Source organism: Pteropus medius, unplaced genomic scaffold (assembly GCF_902729225.1).
Source record: "Pteropus medius unplaced genomic scaffold, Ma_sr-lr_union100, whole genome shotgun sequence".
In the NCBI taxonomy this organism is placed as follows: Eukaryota; Metazoa; Chordata; class Mammalia; order Chiroptera; family Pteropodidae; genus Pteropus; species Pteropus medius.
In genome coordinates, this window is record NW_024342471.1 from 9884645 (window position 1) to 9907602 (window position 22958).

At 49.0% G+C, this 22958-nt stretch overlaps 3 protein-coding genes, 1 long non-coding RNA gene and 1 pseudogene across 8 annotated transcripts in view; 3 read left to right on the forward strand and 2 right to left on the reverse strand.

Annotated features, from left to right (window-relative positions):
- The window catches only part of MTCL2 (microtubule crosslinking factor 2), a 68107-nt gene extending 66052 nt beyond the window's left edge, over positions 1–2055 (reverse strand). For all 3 annotated transcript variants that reach the window (XM_039864256.1, XM_039864255.1, XM_039864254.1), the window contains exon 1: positions 1162–2055. In XM_039864256.1, the coding sequence (XP_039720190.1) occupies positions 1162–1836 (675 nt within the window). In that variant the 5' untranslated portion in view covers positions 1837–2055. The remainder of the gene's footprint in view (positions 1–1161) is intronic.
- Positions 2056–2178: 123 nt separating this feature from the next.
- Positions 2179–3999, forward strand: LOC120603625 (uncharacterized). Its single transcript, XR_005653048.1, has 3 exons — positions 2179–2545; positions 2658–2894; positions 3781–3999. It is a non-coding gene; the product is annotated as an uncharacterized LOC120603625 (long non-coding RNA).
- Positions 4000–8989: 4990 nt separating this feature from the next.
- Positions 8990–9108, forward strand: LOC120604225 (uncharacterized; annotated as a pseudogene).
- A 1253-nt stretch (positions 9109–10361) lies between these two features.
- On the forward strand, positions 10362–19365 carry TLDC2 (TBC/LysM-associated domain containing 2). 2 transcript variants are annotated; one of them, XM_039864284.1, is made up of 7 exons: positions 10362–10500; positions 11792–11935; positions 12609–12773; positions 12980–13075; positions 16702–16775; positions 17818–17980; positions 18922–19365. In XM_039864284.1, exons 1-6 carry the CDS (start codon positions 10468–10470, stop codon positions 17951–17953), a joined length of 648 nt encoding a protein of 215 aa, XP_039720218.1. In that variant the 5' UTR covers positions 10362–10467; the 3' UTR covers positions 17954–17980; positions 18922–19365. The 2 variants fall into 2 exon arrangements, with proteins under 2 accessions (XP_039720218.1, XP_039720219.1); XM_039864285.1 differs by having other exon boundaries at positions 12621–12773.
- Positions 18989–22958, reverse strand: part of SAMHD1 (SAM and HD domain containing deoxynucleoside triphosphate triphosphohydrolase 1) — a 45766-nt gene continuing 41796 nt past the window's right edge. Inside the window, exon 16 of one of the 2 annotated variants that reach the window (XM_039864257.1) lies at positions 18989–21161. In XM_039864257.1, the coding sequence (XP_039720191.1) occupies positions 21027–21161 (135 nt within the window). In that variant the 3' untranslated portion in view covers positions 18989–21026. Of the gene's footprint in view, positions 21180–22958 lie in introns of both variants that reach the window. The other variant, XM_039864258.1, reaches the window with a different exon arrangement.

Genomic DNA, 22958 nt, shown 5'->3' on the forward strand with positions numbered 1-22958 from the left:
AATGCAAAGCTAAGTGTTGCTGGGCAGACGTAAATCAGCAGAGTGCCGTTGGCTGTGCAGCTCTCAGCCAGGGGCACGCTGGGTGTTCTGCGAAGACATCAAATGACAAAAGTAGGTAACATTTCAGCCTCTTCCAGAACTGTGCCCAGTCAGTGGCAGTAGATCAGAGCCCATGAAGCTTCCAGTGTGCCTGGCCAAGGTCAACACACAAGGGCTGGGTTGTCCCTAAAGCTGCCACAGTGCCAGGCAGTGGGCAGACGGAGCCTGGCTTGCACCCAGTAGGTGCTCATGTCTACTGAAAGGCTGAAGGCAAAAGACTCTCCTGGGGAAGCTCTCAGGTCCCCACATGCCCAGAGAGAGAGAGAATGCCCCTTTCGGATAGAGAGCTTCCTTCCTCTCACTGGGAACATGGGAAGGACATGGGCCCCGCCATGAGGGGCCAGTGGAGCCACCGTGTATACAGGGCTTGCCACAGAGAGCATAGAAGACAATATCCTGGGATTTAGGAAGCTGCCTCTGAGCTGGTTCTCCCACGACATCATCCTCCCAGGCTGTAGAACCGTTAGACTGGGCGGAAGTGGACTCCAGCCAAAGGGATGTTCCCAGATGTCATGCTTTCAAACAGGACCCGCCCTGAAAGGCAGGCGGGGACAGGCCTGCGCCCAGGAGAGCCCTGAGTAAAGACTCGGGATGGTGTTCCTGCGTTTCCTTGGCACGGGCTGGCCACAGGTCTCCCTGGCAGCATGCACACCAGTGCCTACCCCAGCAAGAGCCATCGAAGGCCTCGCCTCTGGCTTGGGAGTGGGGGTTCTGAGCAGCTGAAGGCAGAGGTCCACCCTCTCACAGACTATCCACCCGGCCATCCCAAGTAACGCATCCACACGTCTTGCAAAGCAGTTTTCTCAAGCCCCCCTCCCCTTTCCAAATCAGGGCCCTTTGGCCAGCATCCTCATCCAGCTTCCACCTCAGAAGGTTTCCCAAATAAAAAGGGAGGCGGGATGTGAGGGAGCCTTGGATAGACTTCGGGGTGGTCCCTGAGGATTTAGTCCCCTTTATCCAGCTTGTTCAATGGGGCAGCAGGCCGGCTGGTGCCTCAACCCCGTGGGGCCGTGACAACCCGGCGCCTCCCGGGGCTTCCCTCCTCCCCATCAACGCCCCAACCTTGAGATAGTCGTTCTCCGAGCGCAGCTCCTCCAGCTCTCGCACGAAACCGCCGGGCCCGCAGTCCAGCATCTCCTCGGTGAGGTCGGAGAAGGCGAGTGAGGCACTGAGTGGCAGGCGGCTGCTGCCTCCCGACGACGCGGCCACCGACGGCTCATCGGGGGAGGCGGGCGGCCGCAGAGGCTGCTGTGAGGGCGGCGCGGGCTGGGGTGGCTGCCCCGTGCGGGCCCCTGCCGGGCCCCCGGCCGCGGACTCGGCATCGCTGCTCAGCGCCAGCTCCAGGCCCAGCAGGCGCGCCTCCTCCGACGCGCAGTCCGACACTTCCGAGCTGCTGTCGGTGAGGCTGGGCGGCGGTGGAGGCGGTCGCGGCCCGGTACCCGGGCGCGGGCGGCCCTTGGCACGGACCCCGGTGCGGACCCCCGCCACCCGTGTCCCTGAGCCCCGCGCCCCGGGAGCTACCGTGCGCCCCTTCTTGTCGGGCCGCGAGGAGGACGCGGCGCTGCAGGCAGCTGCGGCTCCCGGGCCTGGGCCACGGCGGCCCTTGGCCAGCGACCAGCCGGCCACGTCCTTGGGACGGGCTGGCGAGGGAGCGCGGTGGCTCTTCTTCCTCTCTGGGGCGGGAGCAAGCGGGGGGCCGCAGCCCCGGGCCACAGGCTCCCCCGCCGGCGCCTCCATCTCGGCCTCCCTCGGCCTCAGCGAGCGGCGCGCATGGCCCGGGCCCGCCCGGCCTCCGCGCCCCTGGGGAGGGTCCGGGCGCCTCTCTGGCCGCTCGGGCCGCGGCTGCTCAGGGCTCACCTCAGCCCCGGGGCTGCGCTGCCGCCCCGACCCCCGCCGCACTGTCTCTCCGCTGCTCTGAGCTCGGAGAGAGCGGCCCGCTCGCCTCCAGGCGCCCCGGCTCCGGCTCCGGCTCCGCCCGGCGCCCGCCCCCTCGGCCTCGCCGCGCCCCCGGAGCGCGCCCGGGCCCCGGCTGCCTACACTCCGATCGCTCCCTCGGGCTCCGAGTCCGGCTGCGGCCCGGGCCCCGGCTCCGCCTGGCGCGGCCCGCCCCCCGCGCAGCCCCGCCAGCTCCCCGCCCCGCCGCCTGGGCTCGGGGGCGCGCGGCTCCGCGAACAAAAGGCGGACGCGGCGGGAGCGGCAGGGAGGGACACAGGCAGCGAGCGAGGGAGGGATCTGCGAGGCAACAGCGACCCCCTCGAGGGTCAGGCAGGCCGGGGCTGCCGCGGCCCGGGCTCCCTCTTCGGCCGTTCCGCCGTTGTCCCCTCCCCTGCCGGCCTGGGAAAGGCACCCGGCGGGGCCTCCCCTTCGCCCAGCGTCTCGGCAGGGGCCCCGCGAGCGGCGAGAGTGGGGCCTCCCAAGCAGAGGCCGGGCGGACCTCAGAACGCAGGTGCCAGCATCCATATACACACTCGGTACCTCTCCCCTCGCCGCTCTGCGGAGCGTGCGCGAACTCCGCCCCCTTAACGGTGCAAAGCAAGACCAATTATCCCATTTTACAGATGCATAAACTGAAGCCTCGGGAAGACCCGCGACTAGCCCAACGTCAATGGCAGAGCCAGAATGAAACCCAAACCTCACACCTCAAGGACGTGCTCAGGTCTTCTGCCTCGGCTCCTCTGTCACAGGCGTAGGCACCACGGAGCCCTGGGTGCATGCCTGGCCGTGCACACTTTGACCGGCATCCTCCCTCCTTCCTGACCCCGGTTTCAGGCTTCATACCGCTAAAACGGAGGCGAGTAGGTTCTGGCCCCGGTGGGGGCTAGTACGGGCTGGAGACGGTTGCACTGAGCCTCACAAGTTCCCTCCCAAGAGTAACTGCGGATGATTCGGGAGCCCTAGACCTGGGGTGGCGGAGGTGGGGCGGGAGATCGCTTTTTTCCTTCCAGAGCTGTCTCCACGGCTGTTGATTTCCCTCTGTCTGTCACACCTCCCCCACTCCTCTCTGCTACTCCCTGTCGCTGAGCCACCGCTGGGCAGAGCCAGATTAAGTCCTTGGGCTGCCCCTCTAGCGGGCACTCACCCTTAGGTGACACCTACTTTGCCACAGGAGAGCCTGGGGAACGGCAAGGTCTCGGTGGGGAGAGTTTCCGGGGTTGGGTGGGCCAGATAGTGGCTCTGGACTAGCGCTCAGTTCAGACTAGGGAAACTGCAAAAGGAGTGAGATCTGCTGGGAGTCCGCAATAGGCTCCACACAAGCAGGACGACGGTCTGTGGCTTCCTGACCCATGGCTACTTATGACAGGCTCTGTGCTCAACAATTCTTTAGAGGCTCTCAGAAAGGTTAAAACTTCTGTGACTGCTTGTATTTTCCAAAGACAGGCACAGTGGTATCTAGCTCATCCCAATTACTCTTTTTATCATGTGTCATTGACTCTCTTCCACTTGGCACAAAAAGTGATGGGGTCTGTGTTCCCTCCTTTTGAACCTGAGCAGACCTTTGTGATTACCTCAACCAGAAGAGAATGGCAAAAGTGACACTGTCATTTCCAAGGCTAGGTCATAAAAGACAATATAGCTCCACCCAGCACATTCTCTCTCTCTCTCTCTCTCTCTCTCTCCCTCTCTCTCTCTCTCCCCTCGCCCTGCCCCACTCCCCCTTCTCCACTCAACCTTGGAACACAGCCACCATGTTGGGAAGAAGCCCAGGCCTTATGGAGAGGCCACGTGTAGGTGTTCCAGCCAACAATGCAAGCCTTGGTCCCCACTAACCACCAGACATGTGAGAGAGTGAACCTTCAAATGATTCAGCCCTCAGCCTTGGAGCTGCTCAGCTGATGCCAAGTGGAGCAGAAATGAGCTGTTCTAAACTGTAAAATAAATATTGTTGTTTTAAGCCACTAAGTTTTGGGGTAGTTTGTTACACAGCAATAGACAACTGGAATGCTTGTCCAAGGTCATACAGCTTGAAAGCGGTAGGCCTGGGACTGATTTGAAACCAGGGCCATCCAATTTCAGAGCCTGTTGTGTTGCACTATTGAGCAGTGTGTGCTGTACAAAGCTCTTCTCAAGAAGGCATGAAGCAATATACTTGTAAGAATTATATCAGACTGTAAGAAATGAAGATGCCGACTACCCAGAGGAAAAAGTTTGTTTTCTCCCATTCAAGCTGCTAAATCGCCCAACATAATGGGAACTGAATGGAGACTAAATCCTGGAAGCCTTGTAAGAGGAGGTGGTTTTTCTAAAAAACATTATTTGTTTTCATTATATCGATCATGATAAGACAAACCACTGGCCGAGGGAGAATTAGAGAAACTAGTAGAGAAATCTGCTTTAAACAGGGTAGTTAGAAAGGTCTCTAAGAGGAGGTGAAATTTAAACTGAGTTATTCAAGGAGCCAGAGTAAGAGAATTCCAGGCAGAGGGAACAACAAGGGCAAAAGCCCTGAAGGAGGAACAAGCTTGATAGATGTCCAAGGAAGTGAAAAGGTATGTGTGACTGGAACTTGATGGGTAATGGAAGAAGGATAAGATAAAGCTGGAGTGGATAGCGGGAGCCCAAGCATGCCCTGGGCAAGGGCTTTATTCTTGATGCAGTAATGAGCCACTGGAAATTATAAGCAGGGGCATAATATCATTTAATTTATGTTTTAAATAGCTCACTCTATCAGCTGGCAAGGAGAGATGCTAAAAGATGGGTTAAGTGCTATTGAACCAGTCTCTGAGAGATAATGGTGGCTCCACTCTCATGGAGGCAGTAGAGAGGGAAAGAAGAGTGTAGTCTTAAGATATGTTCTGGAGCTTCAAAGAGTTAGACATCTTTGGTTGGAGGTGAGGAATCAGAAAAATGAAGTCAAGTTCAACTTCCAGTTTTGGGCTTTATTTACAGGAGGAATGATTTATAAGATAGGACAGGCTGGGAGGTGGTTGGGGGTAAGAGAGACCAGGTTTGGAGGAGGAAATAAAAAATATATCAATTGCCTATCTGGGTTCTCCACTTAAATGTATTCATAGACATCTCAGACTGACTGAGATGTCTATGAATACATTTAAGTGGAGAACCCAGATAGGCAATTGATATATGAATGTGGATCCCAGGGTAGCTGTTCGTCTGGAGTCATGATGAATCATCGACATTTAGACAAAATTTAAATCCATGGGACCAGGTGAGGTCATGTAGGGAGAAGAAAAACTGACCTAGTACTAGGAAGTTAAAAATCCTGGTTCTACAAATAATCCTAAAATTTATATGGAACCACAAAAGACCCCAATCTTGAGAAAGAAGAACAAAGTTAGAGGTATCACACTACCTGATATCAAACTATACCACAAGACTATAGTAATCAAAACAGCATGTACTGGCATAAAAACAAACACATAGATCAATGGAACAAAATAGAGAGCCAGAAATAACCTACGCCTATACGGTCAATTTATCTATGAAAAAAGAGGCAAGAATATACAATGAGGGTAAAGACAATCTCTTCAATAAATGATGTTGGGAAAACTGGACAGATACATACAAAAAAATTAGACCTTGTCTTATACTATATACAAGAATAAACTCAAAATAGATTAAAGACTTAATGTAAGACCTGAAACCATTAAACGCCTACAAGAAAATATAGATCGTAAAGTCTTTGAGATTTGCTCCTAGTAATATTTTTTTGATAATATCTCCCCAGGCAAGGGAAAGAAAAGAAAAAATAAACAAATGGGATTATATCAAACTAAAAAGTTTCTGCATAGCAAAGAAAACTATCAACCAAACTAAAAGACAACCTTCTATATTCACCAATGATACATCAATAAGTGGTTAATATCCAAAATGTATAAAGAATTCATACATTTTAACACAAAAAAAAATCCAATTAAAAAATAAGCAGAGGACCTGAATCGACATTTCTCCAAAGAGGACATATGAATGGCCAACAGATAAGTGAAAAGATGCTCAATGTCACTAATCATCAGGGAAATGCAAATTAAAACCACAATGAGGTATCACCTCACACCTGTCAGAATAGCTATCATCAATAAATCAACAAACAAGTCTTGGCGAGGATGTGGAGAAAAGGGAGCCCTTGTGCGCTATTGGTGGGATTGCAAATTGGTACAGCCACTATGGAAAACAGTATGGAGGTTCCACAAAAAATTAAAGATAGAACTGTCATATGACCCAGCAATTCCAATTCTAGACTGTTCCATTGAGACGGAGGGGCAAGCGAGAGTTGGATGAGGCAGAGAAAGAGCTGAGGGCAGGAGAAAGGGACACAGATGGATCTGGGGATGGGGACTAACGTTTGAAAGGATTTATTTGGGTAACTACCCAGAATTGGAATTGCTGGGTCATATAACAGTTCTATCTTTAATTTTTTGTGGAACCTCCGTACTGATTTCTATAGTGGCTGTACCAATTTGCCTTCTCTGCATTGCCCTGGAAGGAAGGCAAAGAGATGGGTAAGATGCAGGTGAGGCTGTCGGGAAAATGAGGGAGTGACCGATGATGGCTTCTGTTTTCTCGATGAAGAATGAAGTCACGAACCCAAGAGTGAGGAGACAGAAGTGAGGGTTGTTTGAGGAGAATGGAAACCAGACTTCCCAGGATGAGCAAGGGAGTATGTCAGGCCATTTATGCACCCATTTGAAGTTTAAAGTGAAACCAATCAGCCCAGCAAACACTGGGTATATTCTAAAAGTTATTTTCTTTTCAGATTTATTTTGCATAGCTGAAACCGTACTGCACATACAATTTTATATCCTGCTTTTTATTCACTTAATGGGACAGCAGAAGCATTTCCCCAAGTGTTTATAAACTCTTTGCAAACATCACTTTTAATACTTAGAAATAATCCGTGGAGTGAATGTTCCACGGGTCACTTAACCTTTCCCTCTTTTATTGGACATTTAAATTGTTTCCTGGCAATGACTATTGCAGTCCTGAAAGAGGCGGTGTGTGGTCTGGTGAAGAGGAAGGGAGAAGGCTAGCAGCAAGGCAGAGCTGGGACAGCTGGCTGGCTGGCGCCTAGAGTCCCATCATGGAAGTTTTTTAGGAGCCTATTATATGGCAATTGGTATTCCTGACATTCTAGGGTTTCCTGGGCATGAGGACAAAGAATGGGACAACAAGGCAAATCTCACTGGCCTCTCAAAGTGCCTAATGGTTCAGGTGTAGCGCATGGGGGAAACAGGGTGGGGAGAGGGACCCAGAAAGCATGGAGGGCCAGGTGTGTGATCCCTGAGCCGTTTACAGTTTAAACATTCATTGCAACAGCCATGTTTGAAGTGAAAACAGGGCCCTTCACTTGCCTGTTTCCTGCATAATACAAGTCCTTCTGGCATCCTACCCTTCCTGGAGAGGAACTGCCCAGCGGACCTGGCCATGGGCAGAATATTTAAGGTCTCTTAGCTGTGTGAGTGAGCTAGTGGGATCACCCACCCAACAGAGGCTGGGGGACCACTTGTGGGGATATTTTCCAGGAGATCCTGCCCTGGGTGGAGGCCACTCGCTCAGAGACTGGCTGAGGCCCCTTCCAACTTTGAAGTTCTGTGATTCGATAACATAGCATTCACTGAAGTCCCACTATGAGCTGAGGACAGAGAAGTATCCCTCACTGACAGAGTGCCTACTGTGTGCCAAACACTGAGCTTCCTGTGCATAATCTCCCCTAATATCGGGTCAGGCCAATGAAGAAAAAAATCACCCCATCTGAGAGAGAAGAACAAGCAGGGGCGGAGCAGTGCTGCTTCTTTCCGCCCCCCAGCCCTGGACTTCCCCTGAAGAATGGGGTGACTGGTAGAGAACCAAACAGCATAACCCTTTCCTATAGCATTTATACCCCAGAAGGGAAGGGCCTTAGAGTCAGGCACGTGGTAGCTGTAGTAAGAGGCTTCAGGTTAGAACCGAGGAATTCAGGGTCCCACCTCTTTGGGCTGATGGAGGCAGAGCTAGGGGCCAGAAGGTGACAAGGTCTTGTTTGTGTGTGTTTGTGGGATTCGAATTTCTGATAGATGATAATCAGTGCCAGGTTTTCCCAGCTGGAACCAGAGCAGGCACAGGGCCAATGCCTGCTACCCTCTGGGCAGGTATAAGAGCCAGGGAGGAGGGCCTGGACCTGAGTCAGATCAGAAGTGCTAGCCGCCTGCAAGGGGGCCAGGGTGCAGAGCTAAAGCTGCTGCATGTAAACCGCCAGGTGGGCAGAGCTGGTTCTGGAAGTGGCCTCTTCTCTGGGAGATCTGGGAGAAGCACCAAGGAAAGCATCGGCAGGAGAGGCTGGAGGAGGTCACCTGAGCCAGGGCTGGGCACAGTGAGTACATTTCCATGGTACTGGACTTTCTCCTCCCCTCTGAGCTCTGCACCCCTCAAGGGACTGAGTGACTCTCACAGGTGCCTAGATGGGACTGAGTGGCCACTCATCAAGGATTTGAGCCCTGGATCTCTCAAAGAGGTGTGGTATGTGTGTGGTGGTGTGTGTGTGTGTGTGTGTGTGCAGGGGAGGAGGGGGTAGCAATAAGCACTGTCATTCATTCAGCACTCACCAAACACCAGGCACTATGTGTTATCTCACTGAATTGAGAACAGAAGGATAGAGGTCTGGCTTAGCATCCTAGTTGTTCTGGGATTATCTTCATTTACTCTTACAACAGTCCTATGAGATAAATATGTTACAGGTGAGCAGACAGAGCACAGAGATGTTAAGTAACTTGCCCAAGGTCACATAGCGAGTAAATGGCAAAACCAAGATTTGAATTCCCTCACTCTTGAGCCTGTGCTCTTAACCTCCACGTTATATTGTAGTGTGGCTGTGATTAAGTTCCTTCCGCTTTCTTAGTGGCAGTTTTCTTGTCTGTAGTTTGAGGGTGTAAGACCTGATGATCAGAAAGATATTACCCTGGTCTGCGGCCATACCACCCTGAACAAGCCAGATCCCCTCTGATCTCAGAAGCTAAGCAAGGTCGAGCCTGGTTAGTAATTGGATGGGAGATCACCTAGGAAGAACAGATGCTGTAGGTGTAAAACATAAAAAAGTAAGGAATTGTAAGCTGACTAGGTCCTTGTAATCTGTGAGGTCAACCAGGGTTACCTTGCCTAAAAGAAGCAGGAAGAGAGAGAGAGAGAGAGTAGTGGGAGGGAGGAAGGGAGGGAGGGAGGGAGGGAGGAGGAAGGATGGAAGGGAAGGAAGCTGAAGGAAGGGAATGTGGGAAGGAAGGAAGGAAGGAAGGAAGGAAGGAAGGAAGGAAGGAAGGAAGGAAGGAAGGAAGGAAAGACAGAAAGATAGTACCTTGAGTTTCCCTAAAGTTACCTCAACAGCTTTAAGCACCAGGAAACTTGATGGAAACTTTTGTCCAGAGCTATTTGTATGCCATTTGATCCAGCATTCAACTTTTGAAATGTATCGTAAAGGATAAAATAAGATTTATGAACAAGGAAGTTCATTACAGATTTGCTTATAGTCACAGAAAATTCGAAGCAAACAAAATTTGAGGAATAACTGATGCACTATGATAAAATAATATGCAGTCATTAAAATTCATGTGCTCAAAGGGTACTGAATATCATTGGAAAACTCTCATTTGTTAAGTGGAAAAGGCATTTTATAAAACTATACATGATATGATCTATTTATAAATATGTATATATACATGCGTATGAAATAAATATAAAAGCCTGAAAAAATTACCCTTAGGAGTTGATAGTTAATCTCTGAGAAATGGAACTACAAATATTTCTGTATTTTTCTTTATTCTTCTTTTCTAGATTCCTCAAATTTTCTACAATAAACGTGTATTACTTTTTTAATTAGAAAAATGAAGAGTTTTTTTCGTTTTGTTTAGTTTTTTAAAGATCTCTTTTTTTGGTCTAGGCTCGGCCCCTTTCAAACTTCTTTTATAAGGCACTCGTTGACTTTGAGAGGGAATTGAAATGCAGGCTGTCAGTATTGTGCAGGCCTCTGAAATGACCCGATCCAACATGTTACATGTGAGGAAACTGAGGCCCAAGGGTGCAAGGGATTTATCCAAAGCCACACAGGGAACCAGAAACCCTAGACCCCCACCTGCCCAAAGGGGCACGCTCCCCAGATCAGACTGCTAGAAGGGCAAGGGGTGGAAGGGAATCACACCTAGAATTTACTGCGTATGGCTAACGTGTGTTCATTACTAACTGCAAATGAGGCCTTGAATGCCGAGTGTAGCTGACCTCACAGATCCGCCCAGGGACAACTTGAGCTGTGAGTAACAGGTGAGAGGGAGCAAAGGGCAGCTGGCTAGGTGTGCCCCAAGCCTCTCCCTCTCATCTGCAAACCAGTGGTGTTTTCTCCCCTGGCAGAACTGAAGCCTTGCTCACTGCCCACGGCTGGGCTCGGACAAGAGAATGAAAGGTATTCGCTGGCGTTACACTCGACTGGTAAGGAGTCCAGCTTGGGCTGGGGCTTAGGTCAGGAAAGGTAGGGGGAGGTGAGCTCTCTGGCAGGGCGAGGTCTGGCCTAGGAATGGATGCAGGCAGGAAATTTGTTCCTCCTCCTAGTACCCACCCCAGCTGGCCTGAGGTTCAGAGCAAGGACTCAGGAGCCCAGGACCTTAGCTCCCAGTGCTGTGGGCCTGAGACTCTCAAGGAGCACAGACTGCTCCCTTCCTCCCTGGAGTGGGTGCGAGATGGAGCTCTGTCCAGAAGCCCCACACAGCTAGGACCCCCTCCTCGGGCCTGAACCTGGGGAACAGAAGAGCAGTGTCTTGTTCATCTCTCATCCTTGAGGAGATCTCTCCCTTCTGTGAAAAGCCCTGAAGTCATTGTGTGCAGGCACACGTGTTTGCACACACCCACACACAAAACCCTCCCCTCCCCACACACCCAGTGATACAAAGTGGAAGTTCATTTGAATGAACACATGAATGAATGAATGAATGAATGAATGAATGAATATACTGACATACACGCCCAATGACACACATATATTTTACACAATCCCAGCTCACACTCATGAACACATTGACAGGTAAACACACAAAGCTACACTCAACGCCTTCTCACACTGATTTGCCTAAACAACTCTATTTTTAGCCAACACACATATTCACACGGACGAGCACACATTTTACACAAACATACACATGCTTCACCTACAACTACGTGATCGTTTCACTGGTTGACAGGGAGGCCTCGGGGCCTCAGTCTCTTCCTTTGTAAAATGGGAATAATAAGCACATTCTCAGGATTCTTGAAGAAATTCAGAGAGATCATGCATGGCGAGCACTTCACACAAGCCTGGTCAATTGTGTGCTGATCAGTGTCAGCCACTCATTATTATTGTTGTTACATTACCATTATTTCATGTATGAATGCACACGGTTCCAGTGTCCATGGTTGGGCTGTCACCTGCCCTTCTCTCCTACCCTCAAGCTGAGAACTGATCGCTGGCACCCACTCTAGATCCAGAGCAATCAGGTAGACAAACCACAGGGCACAAAGCCACATCTGATGGGCGTGTGTGCCTTCAACCTTCAGCTGGCAAGGACCAAGGAGGAAGCCGGCTGGAGGCAGGGCCGTCTTGTCTGAAGTGGACTCTTCTCAGCCTCCTCTGGCTGGGCTGGTGGTTGCAGGGGCCTGGGAAGGGGTGGCTGAGGCTCTCAGGCCTGGGAGATGTGGAAGCTGCTGTCTCCTGTCTCTCAACTCGCCAGGCCTCTTTGTGTTTTTACAGCCCAGCCAGGCGGAGGACACTGTGTCTGGGAAGGAGAGTGAGGACGAGGAAGAGGAGGCAGCCCCAGCCCCACCTCCTGAAGACCCCGTGGAGCCCCAGCTGGCAGAAGCTGGCCAGGTTCTGGGAGCCTCGGAGATTAGGCAGGTTCGGCATGGCCCACAGCACAAGGATTTCAGATCTGAGCCTGAAGGTCCTACCCTCCTGCCCCACCCCAGCCAGGTCCAAGGACACCTGGGGTCACTCCTGCTCTGTCTCCAGCTCACTGTGCCACCTTGAGCTAATTATTTCTCCTCTGGGATTTCCTTTCCTTTCTTATAAATTGATCCAGTATTACTAGCGCCACTCTCTTCACTGGGCCAGGAGGTTAAGAATACAATAAAGTAAGCTTAGTTTTAAGTAAAGCCAACCCTTGGGAACTGAAGCCAAAGCTGGGGTGGGGGTAGGAGGATGAGCGGGGAGGATTAGGAGGATGGAGTCAACATCTCATCCATTCTCTGGCCACTAAGGGCCAGGGCGACCAAGGGAAGAGAGTCCTCAGGGAGACCTGGCTCAAATCCTGACTATGCCACTTGCTCCTCATGGGGGCTTTTGGCAAGTTGCTTCACTTCCCTGAGCCTCGGTTTCTTCATCTATAAAACAGGATTAATAATCCCTTTCTCTGAGGGCTACTGCTAATAGGCGCGAAAGTCCCCTGGAAATAGGAACCTACTCTATAACCTATAAAGCAGCATGCCTATGCAAGTGGTAGCTGTTTAACCTCAATCCTCCTGGGACCCCAAGGAAGCTGGGGGAACAAGGATTCCTCACTCACCTCTAGTCCTGTCCCCAGCTTAGCCTCCACCTCCCCTCGAGAGTCACCGGACATCCCTGGCGCCTGGCCTTCAGCACGTCGAGAGACGGCTTTAGTCTGCGGAGCCTGTACAGACAGATGGAAGGCCGCAGTGGGCCGGTGCTGCTGGTGCTGAGGGACCAGGATGGGCAGGTGAGCTGGGCCGGGGCCCCAACCTAGGGAGTGTTAAGGAAAAGGATACATATTCATGGACCCATGGGGTCTCTCCATCCTTAAGCTCTACCCCAGGCTCCCCAGGTGTCTCTCTAGAATGAATCTACATTACCAAACCTGAAAAGTAGGGTTGCCAGGGGATCTTAAACCCCCTTCCAGCTGCAAACTGCTCTCCTTCTTTCCAGATATTTGGGGCCTTCTCCTCTGCGGCTCTTCGACTCAGTAAAGGTTTCTATGGTACTGGCGAGACATTCCTCTTCTCCTTCTCTCCACGGCTGAAGGTGATGTTCCCAACCCTCTAAGCGGGGAGTGGGGTCTATGACAGGACAAAGATCGTGGGGTCTCAGTGGCCCCCAGCTCCGTCCCCTGTGCTAGGGTGCCTGGTATCCTTCCATCTTTTCACAGAGGGAATACAGGAGGGCAGTGACAGGCAGAGCATCCTTGACCAGCCCATCCTCATTCAAAAAAATGCTCAGTAGGTCCCTGGCCACCACTGACGGGCTCTGAGAGTTTTGTTGCTCACCAGATACGGGTGGAAAGACAAGACTGGCCCAAGTGCAGATACATCAGTGGGTGTTAGGGTAGGAAGATGAAGACAAATACATCCAATGGTGTCAGTTTTCTTATGAAGTAAGGTCATCAGCTGTGGGTGAGGATGGAGGAGAGGTGTGAAGGTTGAGGGAAGAGGGGTTTCAAATAGTCTTCATGGAAGTGGAAAGGGAAGCCTACAAAGGAAAACCAGAGAAACAGGACTGCAGGTTAGAGACTATGAGTTTAAAGCAAGCCCATTACTTCGGCATGTGCTTTCCTCCAGCAACATTCAGCTCTTCAGATTCAGGCACAGACAGAGTGGAGGGGAGGGGTCATCTATGACTGGGGTTTTGCCAAGCTGGAGAGAGGAAAAAGGAAGTTGAAGGGAGTGGAAATACACAACAGATGGGGAACTAGTTGTGGGTGCTTTGGTTTGCGATTAGAGGCCTCTCTCCATGCACAGACCAAGTCACCTACAGATACATCCAGCAACACAAACATCTGGTTGCACGATAGGATCACAAGGAGCTATGGACTGCCTTGCTAAAGGCAAAACACACCATTACCTCTATTGGCCAGCTTGGTCATCGTAACAGGAAAGAGGAACGGGGTTAGTTGTTCATTGAAAGCATGCCGTATACTAGTCATCCCCGCTTGCCTTCCAGGGTTCACAAACTAGAATTCTAAAGTTCCAGATCCTCCTCTTATTGCACCAACAACTCCTTGGCAGAATTTTTTGCTGGTTCCTCCTCATCCCCCCCAACCTTTTAAGGTCACAGGGTCCGAGAGCTCAGTTTTGGCTTCTTGCTTCTTCTCTGACTACCCTCTTTTCCTTCCAGGTCTCATGTATTCTCACAGCTTTCTGTGCCATCCATGTGATAATGGGCTCTTTCTTCTCCTGGATGCTAAACTCACATATATCCAATCACTACCCAGTGTCTCCACTTCATCTCAAATGTGGCATTTCAAGTCTCATATGCCCAAAGCCGAGCTCCTGACTTTCCCCCACAAAATCGCCCGTCCTGCTACCTTCCCTAACAAAGTCAATGGGCTCCCCATCTTTTCTGCTGCTGAGACCAAAAATTTTGAGTCCTTAACATCTCTTTCACAAGCTACATCTGAGCTGTCAACAAATCCTGACAGCCCTGTCTCTTCCTCTATCTATATCGGATCACACACCACTTTCCTTTATATCCTTTGCTGTCACCCTGGTCCAAGCCACCATCATTCCTCGCCTTCATTCTTGCTCTAGCCTCCTAATGCTTCCGGCTTCAGTTATCACAGTAGCTGGAGTGATCCTTTTAATAGGTAGGTCAGAGCATGTCACTCTGGTTCCAAGCTGCCAGTGGTTTCCTTTCTTATTCAGAGAAAAGCCAAAGTCTTCACAGTAACCTACACATCTCTGTGTCTTCTGGCCTCTCTCTGTTATTTCTTGCTACTTTTCCTTTCCTTCACTCTGCTTTAGTCACACTGACCTCTGAGCTGGTCCTCGAACATGCAGGCCCGCTCCTAACTCAGCGCGTTTGCCCGTGATGTTCTACCTAGCATGCCCTCCCCTGGGGCTCCGCCTGGCTGTTCTCCCCTCCTTTGGTTCTCTGCTCAAACATCACCATCTTGGTGAGACCCTCCCTGACTATCTGATTTAAATTTATAATACTCCATCCCCTGGGAACCCTACTGCCTTCCTCTACTTCTTTTCTCCTTCGCATTCGTCACCAGCTAACTTGCTATTTATTTTACTTATTTATCTGCCTCCCCCTACTCGAATGGGAGTCCCATGAGACACAAATTTGCATCTGTTATGTTCATCATTCTACCTGGTACCTAAAAACAGTGCCTGGTGCTAAGTGCTAAAAAAAATTGTTGAATGAAATGAATGATTTTTTCAGAGGCCTGCCCTGTCTTTACCAGCCTTTTGTTAAGGAATCTCACCTTTTCAAAAATTGGTCAGTTTTTGCCTGTTGGTCTTCTGGCGTCTCTCATGTTCTTCATGAATCCCCAGTAGTTCCTTGATCACTGTTCCAAGAAGCACCATGAGCATGGTCTCGATATATATATTTTTTTCTGTAGCAATATTTATCTTACTCCTTCAAGTTTGAAGGTCATATTCCTTGATGAAAGTAGAGGGGACTTGAATGGGTTCTGTCTTCTCGTGGTCACTTGTTAATGTTATCTCTTCTGAGCCAGGGCTTATCTTTTATTAGTCCATTTTTTTTTTTTTTCTCTAAAAACCTTTTGGTTGTTCACAGTGTTCTTCTCCAACTAAGTATAGGAAATAATATACTATGCTTTTGTGGTCGTTTAAAAATCTTTTTATTAGCTAAATTGACTCTTGAATAATTTATTCATTCAACTAACATCTCTACTGTATCTTGGGAATATTGCCAGGAATCAAGAAAGCCCTCACGGAGTTTACATGTTAGGTTGCAGAAATGGTACAATGACATACGAACAGGGTCATCTCAGAGAGCTAAATGCTAAGGAAAAACAAAACAAAACAAAACAAAAAACCAAACAAACAAACAAAAAAAACAAGGCCTGGGAGGAAGGGCTAATTTAGATAGTGATTGTAAACCAAATGCAGGAAGAGCATTCTGGGCAGAGGGATCAGCAAGCGTGAAGGTTAAAGAAGAAATAGCTTTGGGTGTCCTAGAGACAGAAAGGCCAGTGTAGCTGAAGTGCAGTCAATAAGGGGGAGAAAAATCAGGGGTCAGAGCAGGCTGCACTTTTGGCTATAGTAAGGAGTTGAATTTTATTCCCAGGGCTTTAGGCAGAGGAATGATAATATCCGGTCTGATTCTGAATAGACCACTCAGAATGCAGTGTGGAGCTGGGCTGTGGGCGGGAGGCAGTGGAAGCACAGCAAAGAGTGACTGTGGCATGCATGGGGTGGGCGAGAGTGAGTAGAGATGGATGGGAAAGAAATGGTAGTCAGGGGGTCTCTCTGGGGCGGGGCCTGCAAGACTTGCTGAGGCACCCAGTGTGAGGCAGCACTGGGGGATGGGCAGGCTTGGTGTCAGCTCCAGTGTGAGACTGAGGAGACATTTAGTGAATGGCAGAATCAAGACCTATCTCCTGACCTAGATTTTCCCCTCCTCTCTCCAGCTTTGGAAGAAGGAAGCCTCAGAGGGTTCTGGTCCATTCCTAGAATAGCGGGGCTTTGGAGCTGTGGGAATTCAGACTGGAGACAAAGAGGAGATGAACTCCAGAGAGACAGGAAAGAAATCTCAAGAGCCAGGAGCCCAGAACACTTCCTGTGGCTTAGTTGGGGCCGGGGATGTTCCATTCCCTCCACAACACTGCCTCCCAGTGGTGTAGAGTCAAACCGTAAGGGCTTGCCCAGTAACCAGAGCCTTTTCCTGTCATCTTATCTCAGGTCTTTAAGTGGACAGGACACAACTCATTCTTTGTGAAAGGAGACTTGGATTCACTGATGATGGGCAGTGGCAGGTGCGTGTCTCAGCTCTCCCAGAGTCTTGGGGTGGTCTGTGTTCTGGTCCTGTCTCCCTTCCGGAAATGCTGGGCCAGGCTGCCCCAGATAAAATGGGTAGGCTGGTGGTTAACTTTCAGGCCTCTCCCTTTAAGAGCCCCAGGGCACTGCCCAGTCCCCCAGCCAACCCCTCGACCTTGCTCTAAGTCAACACTGACAAGAAAGGATGGCATGGACTCACCCTCCCAAGTGTCTACAGTTGGCGACAGCTTAGTCTGAATTCATGTAATTTGGGGAGCAGCATTCCTCATGGTCGTTAAGGCTAGAGTCGAGCAAATGGGCTAGCCTCCAATTTGCCTGTCAGCCCTATAATCCCAGGGAATGTACCTCATTGGAGAAAGGCAGACATCTGTCCAGGAACTAGGTCTGAGAGTGTGTGTGTGTGTTGAGTGGTAGGAGGTGGAATGGATTAGGAAGAAAAAATTAGTCTCGCATCTGGTGTGACCTGCAAATTCAGCAGAATCAATCTTATCCTGAGGGCAAAGATGCCAGTATTGTTTGATTAGTAGCAGGCAGGATCTCTGCTCTCCCAGCTGCCCGAAAAGCCTCCATTGAGAGGCAGCTTGGCACAGAACACACCAGCCATTGCTGACTTGCAGTAACTCACTTCCCAGCTCCAGCCTAGGTGTGCTGTCAGATGAGAGAAAGGGAATGGGTGCTCTCTGAAATGTTTTGAGCTCAGAGCCCATGCCTGTGAGATTCACTCCTTTGGTTAAACATTGCCATCTTAGAAAGGTTCCAGATGTTCTAAAACTGGATTGTGGTGAGGGCTGCACCACTGTATACATTAAATCTGTAAAAGAAAAACAACAACAGTACTCTAGATCTTGTGGGGAACAATGTGTAGAGTCTCTAACAATTCAGGACAAATTGGTTTAGGGGAAGCTGAAAGGTGGGCAAAACTGGGCTGCGGTCGTGGTGCGGCCAAAGGCTGATAGTGTGGATCTGAAAGGTCTCGACACCCAGGAATGAGCCATGCCAAGCCCTTCCTCTTCTTTTTAGTGGCCAGTTTGGGCTGTGGTTGGATGGAGACTTGTACCATGGGGGAAGCCACCCCTGCGCGACCTTCGACAATGAGGTGCTGGCCCGGCAGGAGCAGTTTTGCATCAAGCAGCTAGAGGCCTGGGTGCTGAGCTGATGCCCCTGTGGCGGGCAGCTTCCTGAGGTAACAGGGCTCATGGATGCCGTCTGGGCCTCCCATATACAGGGCAGCCCATTCTGTCTGAAATACAGGGCTGAAGTGCCCTGGTGCTGACTGTGGCTGTGAGCCGGCCTCCTGGTGACCTGGGGTCCCACGACAGACTTGGGGGTGGTGACTGAAGTGAAAGATGTTTACACCTGCAGAGGTGACTGAAAGAGTGAGATGTTTACACCTCACCTGAGTAGTACAAAGTCCCTCATGAATGTTATTTTTCTAGAAATTATACAACTAAAATGTGTTTCTTGTAGGAAAAAACAGAAGACATCAAAAAATTAAAATTGCCTACAATTCAACCACTCCCCAAAACACTAACATTTTCATGTACATTCTTCCAGACAATTTTCCATGGAGACATATATGTATATTTTATAAAAATAGGATTCTACTCTATGTTTCAGAAATTATTTTAACTTCCAAGTTAAAGGATATTGTTAAACCACAGACGCCTGGGCTCAACCAATGAAAATAATTAAGACTGTAGCAGTATCATACTTTTTCTAGAACACTGAGAGCTTTTTGACTGCTACCAGTGTGCCGGGTGCTTGCAATCTCTAATTTCATGAGGAAGATATGAAAGCAGCAAATGAACAATACACATATTTGATAAAGAAGCTGAAACTCTGTAGATGGGAACCTTAGGGAGGTTAAAAGGGAGGGAGGATGTGTCCTCTGGCACGAGAGCTCAGAAATTTAAGAAAAATCCACATCCCTCCCCATGCTAGTGTCTACCCTCTGCCAGAAGGAAAAGATTCTTTATTGTGCTATTACTCTCCATTATTGAAATAACGAAGACTAAATAACACAGGCCATGTAAAAGACCACCCGTTCTCTCACAGACCCAATAGCGAGTTGAGGTACTAAGAATCATCTGGGTAGATTCTTAGACCTATTTCCTTTGCAAACAGGGTCAAAACTGGGCACGCAAGGGTGAGAGAGTCATGAAGGAAGACACCTTTGGTTTTAAGATGAAGATACATTCATGAAGCTTTATTGCAGCTGTTTCCCTCACCCAAATGAAGTAACCAGTCATTTAAACTTGCAGTTCTATTTACATTCTCAAGGTGATAACATTCAGTACTTTCAGAGGCTAAGCTGTTAACGTCTCCATTTTTATACAGTGAAAGTGATTCTTAAGATAAATCTAACCTTGTAAATGGTGCATGGTTCTCATAATTAAAACAGTTGTAAAGAACATAAAGTGCAGTTGCCTTATATGTAATAAAAGACGCAAACAAAATGGATTCAAGCTGTTTCTCAGATAGCACAATGATACAATATCAGGACTACAAAATTCCAAAGTAAATTACAATGATTTAAAGGTAGAAATTGCAGAAATAAAACAATCTTAGTGGAAATACTTCACATTTTGACCTTGGGTCTGAGTACATGAAGTCTGAGGCCTAGACTTCTCTTCACTGAATGTTTTAGAGGCACCTTGGCCAAAACAGTATGACTCAGTACCATAGCTGCCTTCACCTGTGCTTGTTGGAGCCTAAGTGTGAACACGTCCCCATCTATGCAGCATCGTGGTGGGAGTGAGAAGGGTTTTAACTGTTCTCCTATGAATTAGGGTCAACTCTTGATTATCTACTGAGGGATGGAGGAAGGGGGTGGTGACAGTGCAGAATGGCAGACCTTCCAAATACTTTCCACCCTAGTGTCGACAGAGCAGAACCTGGTTACACAGTGGGAGGGGGCAGCACTCCTGAGTCTGGATAATCTGCTGGCCTGCGGTGTGAGTTCCTCCTTTCCACCACTCACACCTGCCCAGAACCAGGGCTGGCTCCCCACACTCAGCTCCCACGGAGAACATCAAAGCATAAGAGGCTAGGGGCTCGTGACTACCATTCCTCGCTGCCTTGCATCCTCAGCACCCTCTATCCACCACTGGCTTTGGCTCTAACTCCAGCCTGTGTTCTTGGTGGATTTCTATGGTACTTGGCGTTGGGGGAGGGGGGAAGCAGGGGGCGTGGCGCCCTTGGCACAGGAGCATTACTCAACCACAGTGGTGCCCACTCCACTGCTAGAGGTAAATTCACAAAGGGGAACCTGGAATTCATTGGGTAATCACTCAGCTCAGCACCGGCAGCTCAGTTTTTGCCCTGAAACCGTAAAATGCACTGAACCACCACAAACCAAATCCCAGCTGAGTAGCCCTGAGGATGGTTCCTGTGCTGGCCTCTGCTCAGCTCACAAGTGAGATGCAGGGAGCAGGTCAGAGGGGAGCCTCCTTCCCCAGGCTGGGCAGCGGTAAAGCCCGCGGGACTTGGGCAGTGAGTATTCAGGGGAAAAAGGAACTGTACAGGGCCACAACTGACCCAGAGGACGGCCTGCTTTGGGGGGGTACCTCTGCCACTGGGGATAAAGGTCTCCTCAAAGGTAGTTTTATGTCCCACTTCAGAGGAGGCCACAGCCCTCAGAACTTTTGAATAAATTAATCAGGCCTCTCACCAGAGTGGGAGACCACTCCTGGTTCTCATCTCCTATTGTTTACCCTAACTTGGCTAGAAGGGTGAGACATGGTGTCTTTCACTAATGTTTAGATCACTTAAGGAGAGCCGTCCTCAAATTCGGGGTGATGGGCACCCCCCCAGGCAACTAGCATTTCATTTTATTTTTAACCATGGCTGTACATGACAATCCCAACTTCAAATTCCAATGGGCACCCTTGTCTCATTTCAAGTTTTCTTTTTAAAAAACAATCATGTTATAAAAATTCAGAGTACATAAAAGAACTATTATTCTACGAAAATAGACTACTAAAAGAGAAAGGCTTTAATATTAAAAATAGGTAGAGTAATGCTTTTCATAGCATGTATATAGTAAGATCTCCCTAACACCTTTTTCTTTCTTTGAATAAAAATTGCTTAGCTTCAGCATATGTGTAATTCAAAACATAAAATAAAAAGTGCTAGTCGTCACTGAATTTGTAGAACTAGATGATCAAATTCCCTCAATTAATTGATTGTGTTGGAGAGAGGGAAGGTTGTAAACAAATGATTGCAGGCATTCACATTGAGTCATGCTGAAAAAGCCAATGTCGGGCTTTGGATCCTTCTTGGATGACAGCTGGACTCTGGGCTAAATTCGGGTAATTCCATTCCAATTTTAGAGGTGTTATAAGTGGGGCTATAACATCGCCATCCTGTCAATGAGAAAATAACTAAGAAGAGAAAAGCCAGTTTTAAAGATTCAGCGAAAGTCTCAGGTATACATAACCTTGTCTGACAGACTGCTTGCCTCTAGACATACTTACTCTAAGGAAACCTCAAATTTATACATATGCCCTGTGCTTGGGTCAAATCAGAAACAGCACAGTCCTAAGTGGGTAAGAGCCTTCAGAGCAAAAGCCACCAGACCTGTTCTCTTCAAAGATGGTCAGAAGCAGCACACTGCCTGTTTCTCCGACCCTCTCCCTTCACACACCTTCGCAGAAGACAAACTCTGTCCTGTTTGTCCAGGAGAAAGAAGGACTTTGCTGGACCCCTCCTCCTCCCTTGCCTAGCCCCTCTGCAACATATGGCCCTGGTCTACAAGAGCGCAAAAAATGGGGACGGACAGTACATACCCGTAGAACTTAACTAAAGCTACAGCTTTGGTCCATTGGCATAGACTCCATGCAAAATGAAGGGATGGCCTCAAAGTGAAGTGATACTATGACTTGAAAGCAAAGAATATAAGAATCAAGACCCTTTAACACCTGACTCTATCCTAAACATTCTTGAATTTGTGGCTAGATTCTCAGGTTATACGAGGGCATAGGATCTTTAAGAGCCTTTATTGCACTAGGAATATGATGTCTGTGGTAGAATACTATGCTCTTCATTGGCCTATTTGCTCTCAGATCCACTCTTTACCCTTCCTCTGCTCTACTCTGTATAACAGGAGCTGCTGTTGTAAATTTCATTTCCCAGCTCCCAACCTATTGGCGTCTAATTAGGTTTGGCCACTGGGATGTACCGATGGAAGACTGGAAAAGTGCAGGGAGGAGAGAGGCTTGAGTATTTCTCCCCCATTCCCTCTGGCACAGGCAGTAGTGGCCATGACTCTTCTGTGGTTCTAGCTCCTGCAGGTGACCCTAGCACTTGGACTCCCATCTCTTACCCTAGAGGTGGGAGCAGCTTCCTGCTGTTGTCTCACTGTCCTCTGCTCATTTAGCTCTGCCAAAAATTTTGTATGTCATTCCCCATATTAAATTTCTTCTGTTGAACTACACTGGATTTGACTTGATAGAGTTACTAAAAGCAGCCATTCAATTGCCACGATACTCATATTTGGAAGATCTGTCTATCTCAAAGTTAACATTATTCATCTTCAAATCCATCTCTAATTCTACCAAACATCCTTATTTCTACCGATTCTAATTTTAATTCTAGTGAATTTTATAAATGCAAACCTAAATATGTCACTTTCCTGCTTAAAACACTCAGTGACTCCCAGTGCTCTTGGCCTACAGGACTACGCATATGCCCCAGACCCCTCCCCTAAACACACCTGATTATCCAAGGTCCTCCATAATCCAGTCTATTTTTGCCATTTAACCTCTCATCACTCAACAATTAAAATTTTCTACGGCAGTCAGCAGGTCTCCTCATAGTCCCCGCCCAGACACACTTGTCTTATTCCAGTTTCACGCCTTTCTGTTGCTCCCATGGCCATATGTGTCTACGTTTCTCTTTGCTACTCTCCCAAACACAATCGACCTTCTGGAACAGGCTAGGCACCTCCTACCTGTAGGTCAATAAGCATAAGCAATCCTTTGAGCAACATTATAGGATTGACAACTACGTACGGCCTGGCTCCTCTCCCTCACTGTTCTCTTATGCTAGAGAACTTAAATAGTTTACAGGTTTGGGAATGCTGAATTTGAAATAAGAACTTAGGAAACTTATTATCAGTGGTATGTGGACTTAGGCAAGTTAATTATTCAGTGTTGGTAACC

What these genes read in the sequence shown, in the direction of transcription:
- TLDC2 (XM_039864284.1), top strand. Translation starts at nt 10,468, where the DNA reads ATGAAAGGTATTCGCTGGCGTTACACTCGACTG. An exon ending in GCTGGCGTTACACTCGACTG is followed by an intron (nt 10,501 to 11,791) that starts GTAAGGAGTCCA and finishes GTGTTTTTACAG; the next exon opens with CCCAGCCAGGCGGAGGACAC. An exon ending in CCTTCTCTCCACGGCTGAAG is followed by an intron (nt 13,076 to 16,701) that starts GTGATGTTCCCA and finishes ATCTTATCTCAG; the next exon opens with GTCTTTAAGTGGACAGGACA.